At 45.4% G+C, this 14,336-nt stretch overlaps 1 protein-coding gene across 4 annotated transcripts in view; it reads right to left on the bottom strand.

The window, feature by feature from the left end:
- The window catches only part of GDPD5 (glycerophosphodiester phosphodiesterase domain containing 5), a 138,808-nt gene that overhangs the window by 22,450 nt on the left and 102,022 nt on the right, over nt 1-14,336 (bottom strand). For all 4 annotated transcript variants that reach the window (XM_072327041.1, XM_072327038.1, XM_072327040.1 and 1 more), the window contains exons 4-8: nt 12,604-12,697; nt 11,606-11,665; nt 9,102-9,200; nt 8,367-8,460; nt 5,394-5,539 (exon numbers count right to left, since the gene is read on the bottom strand). In XM_072327041.1, coding sequence (XP_072183142.1) covers nt 5,394-5,539; nt 8,367-8,460; nt 9,102-9,200; nt 11,606-11,665; nt 12,604-12,697 — 493 coding nt within the window. The remainder of the gene's footprint in view (nt 1-5,393; nt 5,540-8,366; nt 8,461-9,101; nt 9,201-11,605; nt 11,666-12,603; nt 12,698-14,336) is intronic.

Raw genomic sequence — 14,336 nt, 5'->3', positions numbered from 1 at the left:
ACGGAGGACAACTGTTGGTGCAAAAGTTGCACGCTTACTGTTTTACAGCAAAACTGCAATAACTACATAAACACATAATCCTGCTTGTATTACCCCCCATCTCTGTCCACTTTATCTGATGACTTTCCTCCTTAATGCAATACCATCAAGCAAATCATATCTAAACCCAAATCCAGGTTTACAGCGATCCAACGCAACTGGGCACAATCTGTTGATTAAGAAGTCATCACTGTGATGAAGGAAGCAATTACTTCAACCCCAAGCCCATTCTACCAACCATGCCAGCATCCAGTGAAGGCCACAGACAGTCCCCCATCCAGTTTCTGAAAGCTGTTCCTCCTCTGCCCTTAGTTTGATAGGTTCAAACCCCTGTAAGAATCGGCCCGCTATGCAGATTTCTCCTGTGAGTAAAGACAGCAAGTAGTCTCAAGAAAAATGCCCACTAATGAACCCACTTTGACCATTTTTGTGCAAATACTTTCAAATGGAGCATTGAAGTCAAGGGCTCTGGACCTTCCTTAATGAATATTGTGAAAGTGCACAGCCAGCTGGACATCACTATACTGCTTTCCTTCCAATTAGCCATATCACTGCATCATTTGCATGTTAGGGAGGCTAATGATGAAGCTTGCACAGAAGAAGTAAATTTGTTCCAAACCCTAATTGCAGCCACAACAAGCTTCAAGCTTTTCTCATCCATAAGCATCATTTTAAAATTAGGCTTGAGTTCTCCCCTCCCTCTCACCTCTTTCTGAGCCAATAACGGGGCTTAAAACACAGGGCGTGATGAGGGCAATACCTGAGAACTGGAGTTTTCCTTCCCATGAGAAGATGTGGTGCTTAGAGATATGATTTAGCAGAGCGTTGTTAGAGTTAGGGTACTATGGTTAGCCTGTGGTTGGACTTGATGATCTTTAAGGTCTTTTCCAACCTGGGTAATTCTATGATTCTGTGTCCTTTGGAAGTTCTCTTTGTGGGGCTTGGGCTGGGATCTGCCAGTACTTTTACCTTCATTATTAAGGTTACACTATGCCACTATGAGACAATAGCAACCACTATACTAACAAAAACAAGCATCTTTAATCCTCAGTAATTCAAGGTATTTTACAGAGCACCTGCATCTAACACTTCTAGAAAATGCTCTTCTAGATGGAAACGAAGTGAGAAGGTGCAAAGCAATAACATTGCCTTGGAGAACATGATAGAATTTTAAGCAAAGAACCATTAGAAATTTAATGAGAAAGCAAGCGAGATCTCGTTTTCGGTGTATCACATGCAAAAGTCAAACCTTGATTTAACTAATGAACGCCTTTGTAAAGACTGGTTCCAGTGAACACAAGGCCATCCTCAGGTCTGGCAGAAGATGTGACTTGTGTTTGCTGCTATAAATCAAACCTCTGGACTGGTTACCTGGTCACATCTTTAATAGTTAGGGGTAAATAAAAAGTAACAGAAAGAAGTCACCAGGTTCTCACTAGCTGAAGGCTCTCCAATAAGCCACAGTCCCAACCGAAAGTCTTCACTACTGGTTTTATCAATACTGCCCCTGCCAGGGCAAAACATTCCCCTTTAACATCCCCAAAGGTGAATCATGATCACAGAACCACCAAGGTTGGGAAACACCTCCATGCTCATCCAGTCCAACCATCCACCTATCGCCAATATTTCCTCGCTAAACCACGTCCCTCAGTACAACATTTGCACACTACTTGAACACCTCGATGGACGATGACTCAAACACTGGCTCCACGAAGAGCTTCATCCCACTAATGGGCACTTTTCCACCCCGAACTTCTGCAAAGCCAATGAGTCAGCGCTGCCAAAAACACCCTTCCCTGCACAGTGCCTGTGCATGGCGTGGAGGCAGCTGCTGCCTGCCAAGGAGAGCTCAACAGCATGCAAGCCCCGCGTGCTCTGTGACACACAGATGTTGGGATGGTGGTGTTGAAACATGCTGAGAGCCAGCTGTCTGGGTGGGCTGCCAAAATGTTCATTTCGATGCTATTTGTAGCCTCCAGCTCTGAAATTAGGAGCCGTTCTCATCTCTGACATGCTGGGATTGGTTCCACAGCTTTAGCCCTGTAGGGTTTTTTGGTTATTATTTTTATTGCCATGTTTTAATGTACTTTAAGAAGCACCAGTACCTTTCTGGTCCCTACAGCAGCACATGAATTTTTAGGTTTCATGCATTTCCTAAAGCTGAAATGTTGAGTATCCCAACTTCTTTGGCTTCATTTAAGTTGGAGATTCACAATCCTTGAGGTCCCTTTCAACCCAAGCCATTCTATGATTCTATGACTCTTTGGGTGGTTTACCTGCAATCTGTGGTCAAAGACCACAATGAGCCTAATTTTTCTCATGAGCAATGTATACTGAGGGCTAAAGCTAAAAGCAAGTAGAACTCAATATCATGGAGAGCACCTTCTTCAGATCTCAAACCAAAACACGACCTGTTTCAGCTCTAAGCACCCTACAGGGGAAGGCACCCGGGAGAAGACTTTAAAGAAGCAAATGGCAACTGAAACTCGTGTCTAGTTGGATTCAATTACTCATTTTTATTTCAGATCCGGTCCCAGCTTTGTTTCCCACTCATGTTTAGATATATCTTCAGTGCAAATATCACAAGGACTCAAATCTGTTGGCACTGAAGACAGAATGCAACTGGATTGATGATATTAGAATAAAAAGGATGGAAGACCAAGGACACCTGCTTGTAAAACCATCGAGCTTGATTGACATGCAAAAGTTTCAGGGACTCCCATCTCCTGTTTTCGGGTGTCAAATGACTTTCATATCTCCCAGGACAACAGCCCTTCAAACTGACAGACATTGAGGCCTGGAGTCCTCGAAGCTTCACACACCACTGCTATGATGCTGATGCTCTCCTGGGAGTCCAGATGGAAAGAAAGATGCTGAAGAGTTAACTTACAAAGAGCCTTTGAAAAGAAGACAATTGATTAACACTAAGAGAAAGGGTTTTTTGACAGCACCCTGATAGGACAAGACATTTAGCACAATACGACGCGGACACGACTGGATGATATTTAGGCCAGAAAAAGGAGGAGTTATGCAGAAGAGCATTTCCAGAGATGAATTAAAGAGAAAAAAGGATGACACCAAAAGAGATATCTCTTGAAGGAGCACTACCACCATTACAAAGCTGACAGACATAGTGGAGACAGTAGGACACCTGTACTGCAAGGAGTTGTGCCTCATCTAGGTACTGACGTCTAGATGCTTCCCAGTTTTAGTTCTCTTTCTGCATAAGATGCAAGGACATACTCCTCCATCAGCATTTTAAGGGAAATTATATGAGCCACTTGGCCTCTGCTCCCCATTTTTTTCCTCCACAGAACAAGGACAGCATTTGAGTTGCACTTGGGTGCTGCAAAGGATGCTCTCAGATATTCTACAAGGATGAGAGAAGGGAGATAGGCTGTGTGCACGCAGGGAGGACAGCAGGTTGTAAAGCATAAGGGAAGTTCATTGTCTGTGTATGAGGAGCAGTCTGCCTCCACATGCTGGGTGAATCAATGTACTGGGTCGTGCATTCCTCAAGAGGAACAGAGGAACCACACATCCTTTTTTTGTCCAAGAAAAGGCTTAATTTCTCCCTGTTTTCCCCCTTGAAAACCATATGGTATCACCCCAACAAATCTGTTATCTCAGGACAGCAAGCATCCTCATCCCATAGATCTCCTGTGCAGGTTCTCATCAGAACAGCTCTAAGCTATTTGTGTCTTTCTAGCATAAGAACACTGGTCATGTAAATGCAGCATTACTGACCCAGTCCTACCAGACTGGTGAAACGAGCAGCTGTCGGGCTCTATCAGAGAGCCTGTTTGTCTGCACAGCTCACAAATCATATTTATCTTGCTTCAGGAGATCTGAAAGAAGCTCTGCAGTGCTGTTTATCATCTTCAGTCCCACTAGATCCAGCATCACCTCAGGATCCAAACACACAGGCTCTGAAGGCTTTTGATCTGGGTACTGCCCAAGGGAGGATGTCTGTGTCCTACAGCCTGGTCTCCACACTCTTCTCTTGGCTGTTTCCTTCTCTCCAGCTCTGCTAAGATCCATCTCTCCAAATTAAACCTACATACAATTGGGTTCAACAGCAAAAGTGTACTAAGTAGCCCTGAGAAAACATGATCCTATTAGCAGAAATGCCTTTTGGCAAGGCTTCAAAATCACGACTGCTCAAGCATACTTGACATTGCACAACCTTAGGACTTGCACTATATGTTCGATGAAACTTTCCAGACTCAGCATGTCATTAATTGCAACAAGTTGCTCAGGAAACAGTGGAGTCACCATCTCTGGAGTTATTCCAGAACTGTGGAGATGTGGCACTGAGGGACACGGTCATTGGGCATAGTGAGGGGTAGTCTGGGGTTGGACTTGATGATCTTAGTGGTTTTTTCCAACCTTAATATTTCTATGAGTTTATATAGCGAAAGCTGGGCAATCCCAGACATGAGCACAGACTGGGAGAGGACTGAGAACACAGACTTATTCAACCTAAACTACTCTCATTTACCCCCACAAACAACCCATCGAACAAAACAACAATGACAACAAAACTGTGTGTGCTGAACAACTCTTGTGTCATTTCTTAAAGAAATAAAATAATTAAAATGAAAGAGAAGTGAAACAAAATACTTTGGGGCTGTAGTAGGCGTTAATCTCTCTTAGTGCTCACTCTTGCACTTGGAGAAGAGCTCAAGCACACTCCAGCCTGACAAATACATTTTGACAACCGATAGAGATGTTTTCTTCTTTGAATGTAAGCAAAAATGTTAGCTGGGTGCCTAAAATAACACATTTCCAGGGCCAATGTCCACACTGCAGTGAGCCATCTTGTTAGAAGGTCAATTAACCCACAGGGTGACATGCAGGTACATCTGTGAAACAGATCCAAAAGCACACAGACTGTAGATTCAGACCCATGTATCCAAATACAACAGGACACCATTATCTACACCAGGGCTGTGACCAAACCAACAAGTCCCATCTTTAGTCCTGGCACATCCAGAAACCTTGGAGGAGAAGGGACTCATCACTATGATTTCAAGGTGTACCAGAGGCAGATGACAGGAACGTTTCATCACCTTGCTCTGTTTCATGATGATCTGCAATGAAGGATTACAGTGCAGCCATGCAGGCTCAAGCACAGCTTTTTTTGTCTGTTTTTGTGGACTGCCACATATTCAAGGCATCTTGCTGTGAGCTGAGGTTAACCACTACTAGTGAAGTCCTGCAAAGGACGCAGACCCCAAACCATTTGCCATATATACTCTCCAGAGAATAACCTGGAGACCATTAGACCCACTACTATCCCATAGGTAGGCAGAAGAGTTGGATGCCACAGCACTGAATGTGAAGCTACTCACCATCGGTGCCCCACGGTGACCTATGATGGCTGGCTTTGGTCCCAGAGCCTTCTTCTCCATTATGCAAGGGGATGAGATGGTGAGGGGGACGAGGTAAAGTGCAACTACGACCGCGAGGTATGCAGTGATCATCAGCATCTGAGAAGCTGGGGGTGGGAAAGAGAGAAAGGTGTTGAAAATGTTGGTCAAACTCCTCATACCGCAGAGGAAAAGTCAAGTGACCTTCCCTCTTTCACAGCAGAGGCTGCTCTACTGCCATTGCCCCCAGCACAACAGCAGATATCCTTGTTTAGGAAAAAGCATTCTATTAAACAGATCTGTTGGAGCTACTCAAGTCACAGAATCATAGAAGTCCTGAGTGAGGTAACCCTGGAACTCACAAGGCAAATATTTGCAATAAATGCAAGATGGAGAAAGCAAATTTTAGAGGAAGGTCAGAACAGTCCAGCTATGGATTTGGCCACGGCTGATCTGGCGTCATGCTTTTTGAATCCAGCATCCAACAGCCTCATTCAAGCGCCAGAAAGTAACACCAGTAACTTCTCCAGGTTATTTTTCCTCCTCTCCCTGGAAGAGTTGTCAGACATCCACAGAGCACTCAAGGAACCGAAGGGCTTCTTGCTAAATGAGTTCATGCTGTGTCCTGCACCACAAAGGTATGGCATCATGATGTTGTGGTTGGGAGGTGATCCCAGCCCAACGCTCATTTACCCTATGAACATCACTGATCAGGCTTCTAGGGACTAAGCAGCTCAGATCCAGAGAATAAACTTAAAGTATGTTTTAGTTGGTGGTCTACACCTACAAGGAAAGGATGCCTCAATACATGAGTCACGGACAGTGTTAAAATGGATTGGAAAACTACAGCCAGCCACGCATACAGGGCAACTGGAAAGATGCAAAAAACAAAACAAGCACGGAAAATACAAGCAAAGTTCATGTTGTTAAGTTGGCAGTTGGATGGTCTGTTTGGAAGGAAGCCTCCTGGTGACCAACCCAGCAAAACAAACAGGGCCAATCTCCCACTTTGTGCAATGCGGAAGGGCCAATACAACCTTCACATGCAACCTTCTTCCTCCTCTTCCCCTGCTCTTATTGACCACACCAAAGAGGCCTGAGCTCTCAGGGCATGTTTCTCACTTTTCCCTTTGCTTCTCAAGGCTTCCAGGGCTGCTCTGAGCTCACTCTTTTCTGTCTGATCTCAGAAACAGGCTTTGAAAACAAGATACGGGGTTTTTTTTTACATTACTGGAGTCGTTCAAGAAACTTCTATTCTGTAGGTCTGGAAAACAGAGCACAGAAGATTAAAGAAAGTGCCAATTTACTCAGGAAAAAAGAAGGCAGGTACTGAAGAGTATCAGACGCCTCAAAGAAAGAACAAGAACAAGATCATACTGTTGGGGCAATGACTGCAGGTGCACCAGTTCTTTCTGTTATCAAGTGGAATACAATTTTCCCATCAGAAGGGACTGCACGTTCTCACAGAGATTTCATTTTTTAAACAGGAAAGATGAAGAGCAACAAAAAAAGAGAATTTACACCATCGTGTCAGCAATATCTGCACCGCCAAGTACGTGAACAGCTCCAGGTAAGACACTTTGAGCAAGTAAACTGACCCTGAAACACACAGGGAAATTTAAGATCCAATGGTACAGAAAAGATGCGCATTTTTCCTTTTTAAAATAATAATAATTTTTATATATATATACATATATATATAAATTATATATACATATTATATATACTATATATATTTTTCTGCTCCTGGGATACATACATATATATATATATATACACACACACACATACATATACATTTATATATACATATATATATGTATGTATGTATCCCAGGAGCAGAAAAAGAAAAGCAAAACAGCTTCCTGACTTGTATTAAAAATATATTGGAATAACAAAATCCGCAAAAGCAACTGCAAGAGGAAAGCTATGAATTCAGAAGGAGCCCATGCAGTCTCCATGCTAGGCATAACCACAAATCCTCCCCCAGCTGGCAGCCTAATTACATGCTAGGACATATTTAAGAAGAACCAGGTATGCCTTTTTCTGGCATATTTATACATCAAGGCAGAGCAATTCTGTCTTTGAAAGGTCTCTCTGGATATCAAAATCTTTCTATCTCCAGCCACCATCTTCCTCATCCTCTTTTTTACATGTGTTGCCAAATCCCTCCAGGGATTCCATCTTGCTGCAGGTTAAATACCAATTAAAATCACTGCTCTGAAATTGGCACGGATGTCTGAAGACATTCATGGACACGCATAGGAAAAACACAACCGAGGGTAAAGAAGGAACACATTATTTCCCAAGAAAACAGAAAGAAAATGTTTGGACTTGGGAGGCCCCATGGCAATGAGATGCACACAACCTGTTTCAGTGGATACGACCATCAGGCAGAAGAACTGGGTTAAGTGTGTCCTTCACTTCCATGTTCCCTTAGAGACCTTTGACCCTAAGCACTGGGGTCAGATCCCTGCTGAGCCCTCTAATGTATCACAAGCAACAAGTCCAGGAAGGCTTTCAACAGATAGGTCCACCTAGAAATGCATGTGAACAAGACCCGAGTTCCTGGGAGAAAGGCAAAGTGCTTGTAAGAGAAGAACACTGTGTGTTGGCTGTGGAGGATACAACTTTCTAATGCAGATTAGAGGAAGTCTAAATGCTTTTACTCATCACATCATTGAAAACAGCCCTTTCGCCTCCGGCTCTGCTGTGGCTCCAACAACAAAGCGTCATCCATGGGATCCACAGCCCAGGAGCTTCCCTTCCAGCCAGGTTTTGACTGAAGAATGTTCTATCTCCCTAGACCAGCTGAGCCTCCACATCCCCATGAAGGAGCCTGGAGGGCTTCTGCTGGGAGGACCCAACCATGTGACAGCAACCTGTGGCCCCTGCCCTCCCCACAAAGACAAGAGTGTTCCATAGAGCAACAGAGGATGCCCAGATGGTACTCACTGGCTTTCTCCATTCGTGCAAACTGCCCCGCTATCAACCACGACAAGGCTGTGACTGCTGCAAGCGCTCCTATGTGCAGGAAAGGGGCTGTGGCCTGCAGGATGTGAGAACAGGAGAGAAAAAAGTGATTAAACAGCCCAGCACCCTCCAAGCTCACTCATCTTGTAGGATCCACGAGGCATTCGGTGATTCCATTTTGAGCTGAATTTCATAGCATTCCTGCTTAAGGCTCCTGCATCTGCTTTGGCCTTCTCTGCTAAACCCTATTGCCACCTTCGGCACTCAGACCACTACAAAAGGAAAGCAGGAAAGCTCTAACCCCCTTCCAGTAACATGTATATGACAATGGCCTCCTTAGAGACCATGCAATTTTAGGTAAGGCTCTTGGTGCCACTAACTCTTCCTGTGGTCCAGTTGAACACATTGGACCAGACATCACCATGATGCAACACCAGGAGAGAAAGTTTGAGACACTTCCTCTGAGTCACTCTTCTGTTCCCCAGTGTCTTCCTATATCTTTAGAAAGCAAGGAAAAGGGAAGCACTTCTCAGACATATTAGTCACTTGCATGAATGCTAACTTTTTTCTCCCCAGATTTGCGTATCACCAAATACTCAGCAGTAATCAACAGCAGAACCTCTCAAGCCTTTGAATTCAAATGAAAGATACCAAGATATGGAAACAGAGTGACTGCTTCTTCGCCCACCTAGGGAAGCATGCCCATGGACAACGTACCTGCAGTGAAATAAACACCATCTCCCATTCGTCGTCCCAGAGCTGTGCTATCGATGACATCGTCACCACGGTGGTTATCAGGGTCGTCATCAAGCCAATCTGCAGTGAACAGAGTGGAACCTTTGTATTGTTGTTATATCAGTTCTTACAGATTGGGAAATGGAGAGAAAAAAAAGCTTGTGTATGTAATAAATGGCCTAAGACAATCAGCTTTAGGACTCAGAGGGGTTGGTTGGGTTTGTGTGTTGTCCCAGCATAATCTCCCTTTCCCCACCACTGGGGATGCAGCACAGAGCCCAGTAGGACACATCTCTTGCATGGCTGAAGTCCCACTTTCTTCACACAGAGGTTGGCTATGTGGGAGGATCAGGTGATCTGCCTTGCCAACAAATAGCTGAGTAGAGATTGGGTTTTGCCATGCAGCTTCAAGCAATGATCAAGGAATCTCGTGGCCCTTCTACAATGGTTGGTTCTACAATGGTTGGTTCTACAATGGTAGGTCGGTGAGTTTCACCCAACTTGCCTCTCCATCACTTCTCTTTAGACATAAACCCAACAGATGGTGAAATTGCCCTTCAGTAAAGGGTGAACGTACATGCATCCCCATCATCAGCAGTCATCTCTGAGATGGGTCAGCACAGCTTTGTGCATGGATATGACTGCACTTGGGTCTGAAAAGGCAACAGCTGCATGGCCAGCATTCAAACTGTGTTCACAGAGCGGTGAAAACAGATATTGTAGCACAAGAGGCTCTAGGTGACACATTGGCTGAGCAGGATGAGACCCAGTCCATTGCCCATCTGCCCCAGCCCAGCCCGCTCCCCATCTCCAAGTGGAAGCAATCAGAAGCTTGAGTGGAGCAGTCCAAAAGGAAATGTCTCCTCCACTTTGAAGGTAAAAAGTCCAAACCATCAAAACCTGCCATAGAAATAACTTCAGTTTAAAGATCTGACAGACTACATGTGGGCTGTCTAGCAAAAAACAGTCTGCCATCCTCCACTTCTCTGTCTGCTATCTCAGCCTCTATCTGCTGTGCTGCACGCCCGCTGGATTCAAAGGATGCTGCTGCTGTCCTGATCTCATGCACTGTCTGCACCTGAAATCAATGCAGGAGACAAGCTGATACTTAGCAATGAATTGGTCATCTAGGATGACCTGGATCTCTCCAGACTGATTTCAGATTTTCTTAATATCTTAGAAAAAAATTCTACATCCCCAACAACTGCACATAAGGACAGGATTTACTCTACACTTCAGCCCTTGGTCACCCCCAGCTCTCCATAGGAACAGGTAGCATCATTTCTAGGAGAAAACTGGAAGAAACAGTGCAGTTTGCCCATATCAGTGTGTGCTTTAACCCATATTTGAAGGTAACTCAGGATGGCTGCAGAGAGCACGATAACTTATTGCAGCCTCTTATCTCTCCCTTCCTGGAAAGCTGAGGGAGGTGTTGGGAAGGGCAGAGAGAGACAGAACAACCTGTCTGAGCGGCGGTGGGCTTTTCTTGGAAGAAGGGGAAGGCAAGGTGGGATTCTGCATGCAAGGAGAACTGACTGATCTCCAACACATTCCTCTTCAGGACTTACTCATCCAAACCCACCAACCACCTGGAACGCATCTGAAAATACCACCTTCCCCGAGGAAGAAACATATGTTAGACTCAAGGATCAACGACTTATTTTCCAGCAGCAGGCAGACGGCCTCTGCCCACTCTTTATGTTGCATCCTCAGCCCACCTTGAGGAAGAACCAATTCTATCACTTCTAGACCAAAAAAACCTGAGGGGGAGGGGAGGTCTGTGCTCTGCCTTCAGGAGGCGCTGTGCATTGGCACATACAGGACTGGTCCCTTAATTACCTGTTAGCTAATTGCCAGTTAAAATATAATGCAGCCAAGCTATTTGTTTCGGCACCGTCTCTGCTACCCTTCCTCTCCCCTTCTGTACTCCAAACATCAGGTCTGCATCAACTCTTGCATTGACTCTTGCATTGGTTTCTATGCAAGTAGGGCTCTACTGGGGCTTCAGCAAGCCCCAGCCTCTACAATATCAACGTAAAGCTGGGGATGCATATGTTCTCCCAGGGCTTTTCTACCACCATTAACTTCAACCACATCCTGAACAGCTTCATGTCTGCTCAGCCCCTCCTGCAGGGCTGGGCTCAGCACAGGGCAATGTGAGAGAGGTTCATAGCAGTGCACCGCACTGAGCTGAGACCAAAGTCAGGTTGCTCTCATGAAACAGAGGTTTTCACTCCAGATGTTTGCCCCCTGCAAGCAGGGACCCTGAAGCATTTCACCAACCACAGAGCAAAGTCTTCGTTCCCAGGCTTTGACTGCCACTGCTGCTGATTTGCTCAGCCCTAAGAGCTCAAGCATCACCAACACGTAAAGTCTGTGCTCTCCCCCCAACCTCCAGGACAGTGAGCATCCCATCCAGCATCCACTCTCTCACCTCATGTTTAATTGAGACCCTGCTACCTTCCAAGCTGAAAAGAGCTGTTTACCTTGTGAAGCCAGTGTAGGTTCATTTGCTGTCCCACAGCTATGTGACATAGTGCTAGTATCTGGAAAGTAGAAAACAAGAGTCAAACAAAGGCACATCGTGACCTTTACGTGTTTGCTCATGCAGGAACACACAAGAGGCCCCATAAGACAATCAAACAAGAGCATCCCATCAGGACGGGGATGGTCACAGAATCAGAATGGCCCGGGTTGGAAGGGACCTCAAGGATCATGAAGCTCCAACCTCCCACCACACATGGGGCCACCAACCTCCACATTGAATACCAGCCCAGGCTGCCCAGGGCCCCATCCAAGCTGGCCTTCAACACCTCCAGGGATGGACGGGGCATCCACAGCCTCTCTGGGCAGCTGTTCCAGCACTTCACCACTCTCTCTTTAAACAACTTCCCCCTGACATCCAACCTCAGTCTTCCCTCCTCCAACTTCAAACCGTTTCCCCTTGATCCACTTGAGAGCCAGGGATGTGGAAGAAGAGACTTTGCCCTCCCAGAAGCAGGGAGTTGGAGAGTGCGGTCCATAAATGCACAGCTCCTGGGAAGTTGGACTAGGTGACCTTTAAAGGTCCCTTCCAACTCAAATGATTCTATGGGCAAGCTGCAGGCTTGTTGCCTGCATGGGCACCCCATAAACATGGAACCTCATCACACGGTAATGAGAGGAAACAACTTGCTCTTGGGTTACACTGACACACCAATGTTAAACTTGGTCACAATAAGGGAAGCAAATATTGCTTTTCTCCTTAAGTCAATTGCACCTCCAGCATCAGGGTGTTTCTATTTGCACTGTATCACCCGAGGCTGAGGATCACACATCTTTCACTTTCTATTTATTTCAGGCCACTTAAAGCCATATGAGAGGGGGGAAAAAATCACTTCTGAAAGGAAAATTGCTCAGGTTATGAGAAGAGTGAGAAATTCATGCCCTCTAAAGAAAAAATAATGCACAAACCTTCTGCAAATGACACTTCTGTTATACTCACCAATAACACTGTAATGTACGTAAAGCCAGCAGCAGTTGTTACAAGTATTGGAATGGACCAGTCACTCCAATATCCCATTCGGTTGTATAAAAACCTGAAAGGTAAGTATGAAATAGAGATCACAGGATTCAACACCACAGCAACTTCAGCACGATGAAGACGGAACTTTAGAACATTTATCCCCAAATCAGCTTCTCCAGTTCTTCTACCAGAGGAGTCCAACCTGTTGACTTGGCTGGGCTGTACTGAGTGAAGAGAACCATAGACTCATTAAGGCTGGAAAAGACCTTAAAGATCATTTATTCCAACCATCAACCCCTCTCCACTATGCCCACTAACCCATGTCCAAAGGAACCAAAGAGGGATCACTGTGAACCATATACAAAATATAGTTCATGTATATGAATAACAAAACTTCTTTTATTATACATATATATGATATATTTATTAAAACATTAAGAAAAAGGGCAACAAAAGCCTAAAACTAATGAGTTGGACAAGTATGTGCCTAGATCACCACTCACACATATCACACTTAGCAGGTATCCCAGCCCCATATTCCAGAGGGCAGACTCAGCTCAGCAGCCTGCATCTCTGCTTTGCTTCCAGGGAGCCACAGTGCAACAAGAGCTTTATGAACAGGAGCACCAGGTGAAGCAGTCCATTATTCACAGTGGCAGCACTGTAAGAGACAGTCCCCTGTGCCTGCCAGTGGGTCTCAAATGTCAAATTTGCATTTAAATAGCAATACACTTCCCAGTAAAACTATCCTGGAGGTGGACTAGAAAGTCATTAAAGCACTCCACAGCAAAGCCACAGCAGGACACCAGACAGACCCAGTCAAGTTCCTCCTCCAGCCTAAAAGACTGTCCAGAAATGCAGAAGGAAATACAGCCCCAGGGAGCAGCATCTCCCTAAACAAAGATCCCTCCTCTTCTCCATCCCAGCCTCCCAGATGGAAGCTGGTATCACCAACAGCATTTCTGGCTGCAAGGGCCTTCGAAAATTCTCCTTGTGCACTGTTGGTAACGCAACCACAGTGTGTGCACACTTCATTCTGTGCCACCCCTCACTTCTCTGGGCAGCCAGGAGGAGTAAAAGAGACTTGAAATAAATTCATGTTATCGGATGCTTTTGCAAGTTTGTTCTGGGACCAACGTCAGGGCCCACAGACCCATCTGTGCACCAACCAATGCTGCCTATGGCTAACATACATCCAATCCTGTTTCCAATCAGAACAAGCAGAGATCTCCCCAAGAGCCGGTCATCAACTTCCAACCCCCTGCTGTGTGCAGGGTCACCAACCAGCAGCCCAGGCTGCCCAGAGTCACATCCAGCCTGGCCTTGAATGCCTGCAGGGATGGGGCATCCACAGCCTCCTTGGGCAACCTGGAGGAGGGAGCAACTTCAAAATAGCCTGAAAACTGAAGGAAGAATCAAGCATTTCCTTTACGCTCCTGCTTTAAACAGCAAGAGTGCTAGCGATGAGTTTCAGTTCTCAGTGTGAGTCTGAGTCGAACAAGAAAAGCCCACTGCTGGGAGGAGACAGCTCACCACGTCAAGTCAGTAAACACTCCCCATCACACAGCCTCCCAAGCAGGCGCTTTATGTAAGAAATAAATAAAAGAAATAGCTTTAAAATGCTGCTGAAATGTTATTTTTGACAAGAAGATGCTGTCGGAGCAGTTTGGTTAGAGCAGAGCCCAAGGTACCATATAAATGTTTCAGGATGC

Source organism: Excalfactoria chinensis, chromosome 1 (genome assembly GCF_039878825.1).
Source record: "Excalfactoria chinensis isolate bCotChi1 chromosome 1, bCotChi1.hap2, whole genome shotgun sequence".
In the NCBI taxonomy this organism is placed as follows: domain Eukaryota; kingdom Metazoa; phylum Chordata; class Aves; order Galliformes; family Phasianidae; genus Excalfactoria; species Excalfactoria chinensis.
This window is presented reverse-complemented; position numbering and strand designations above follow the sequence as displayed.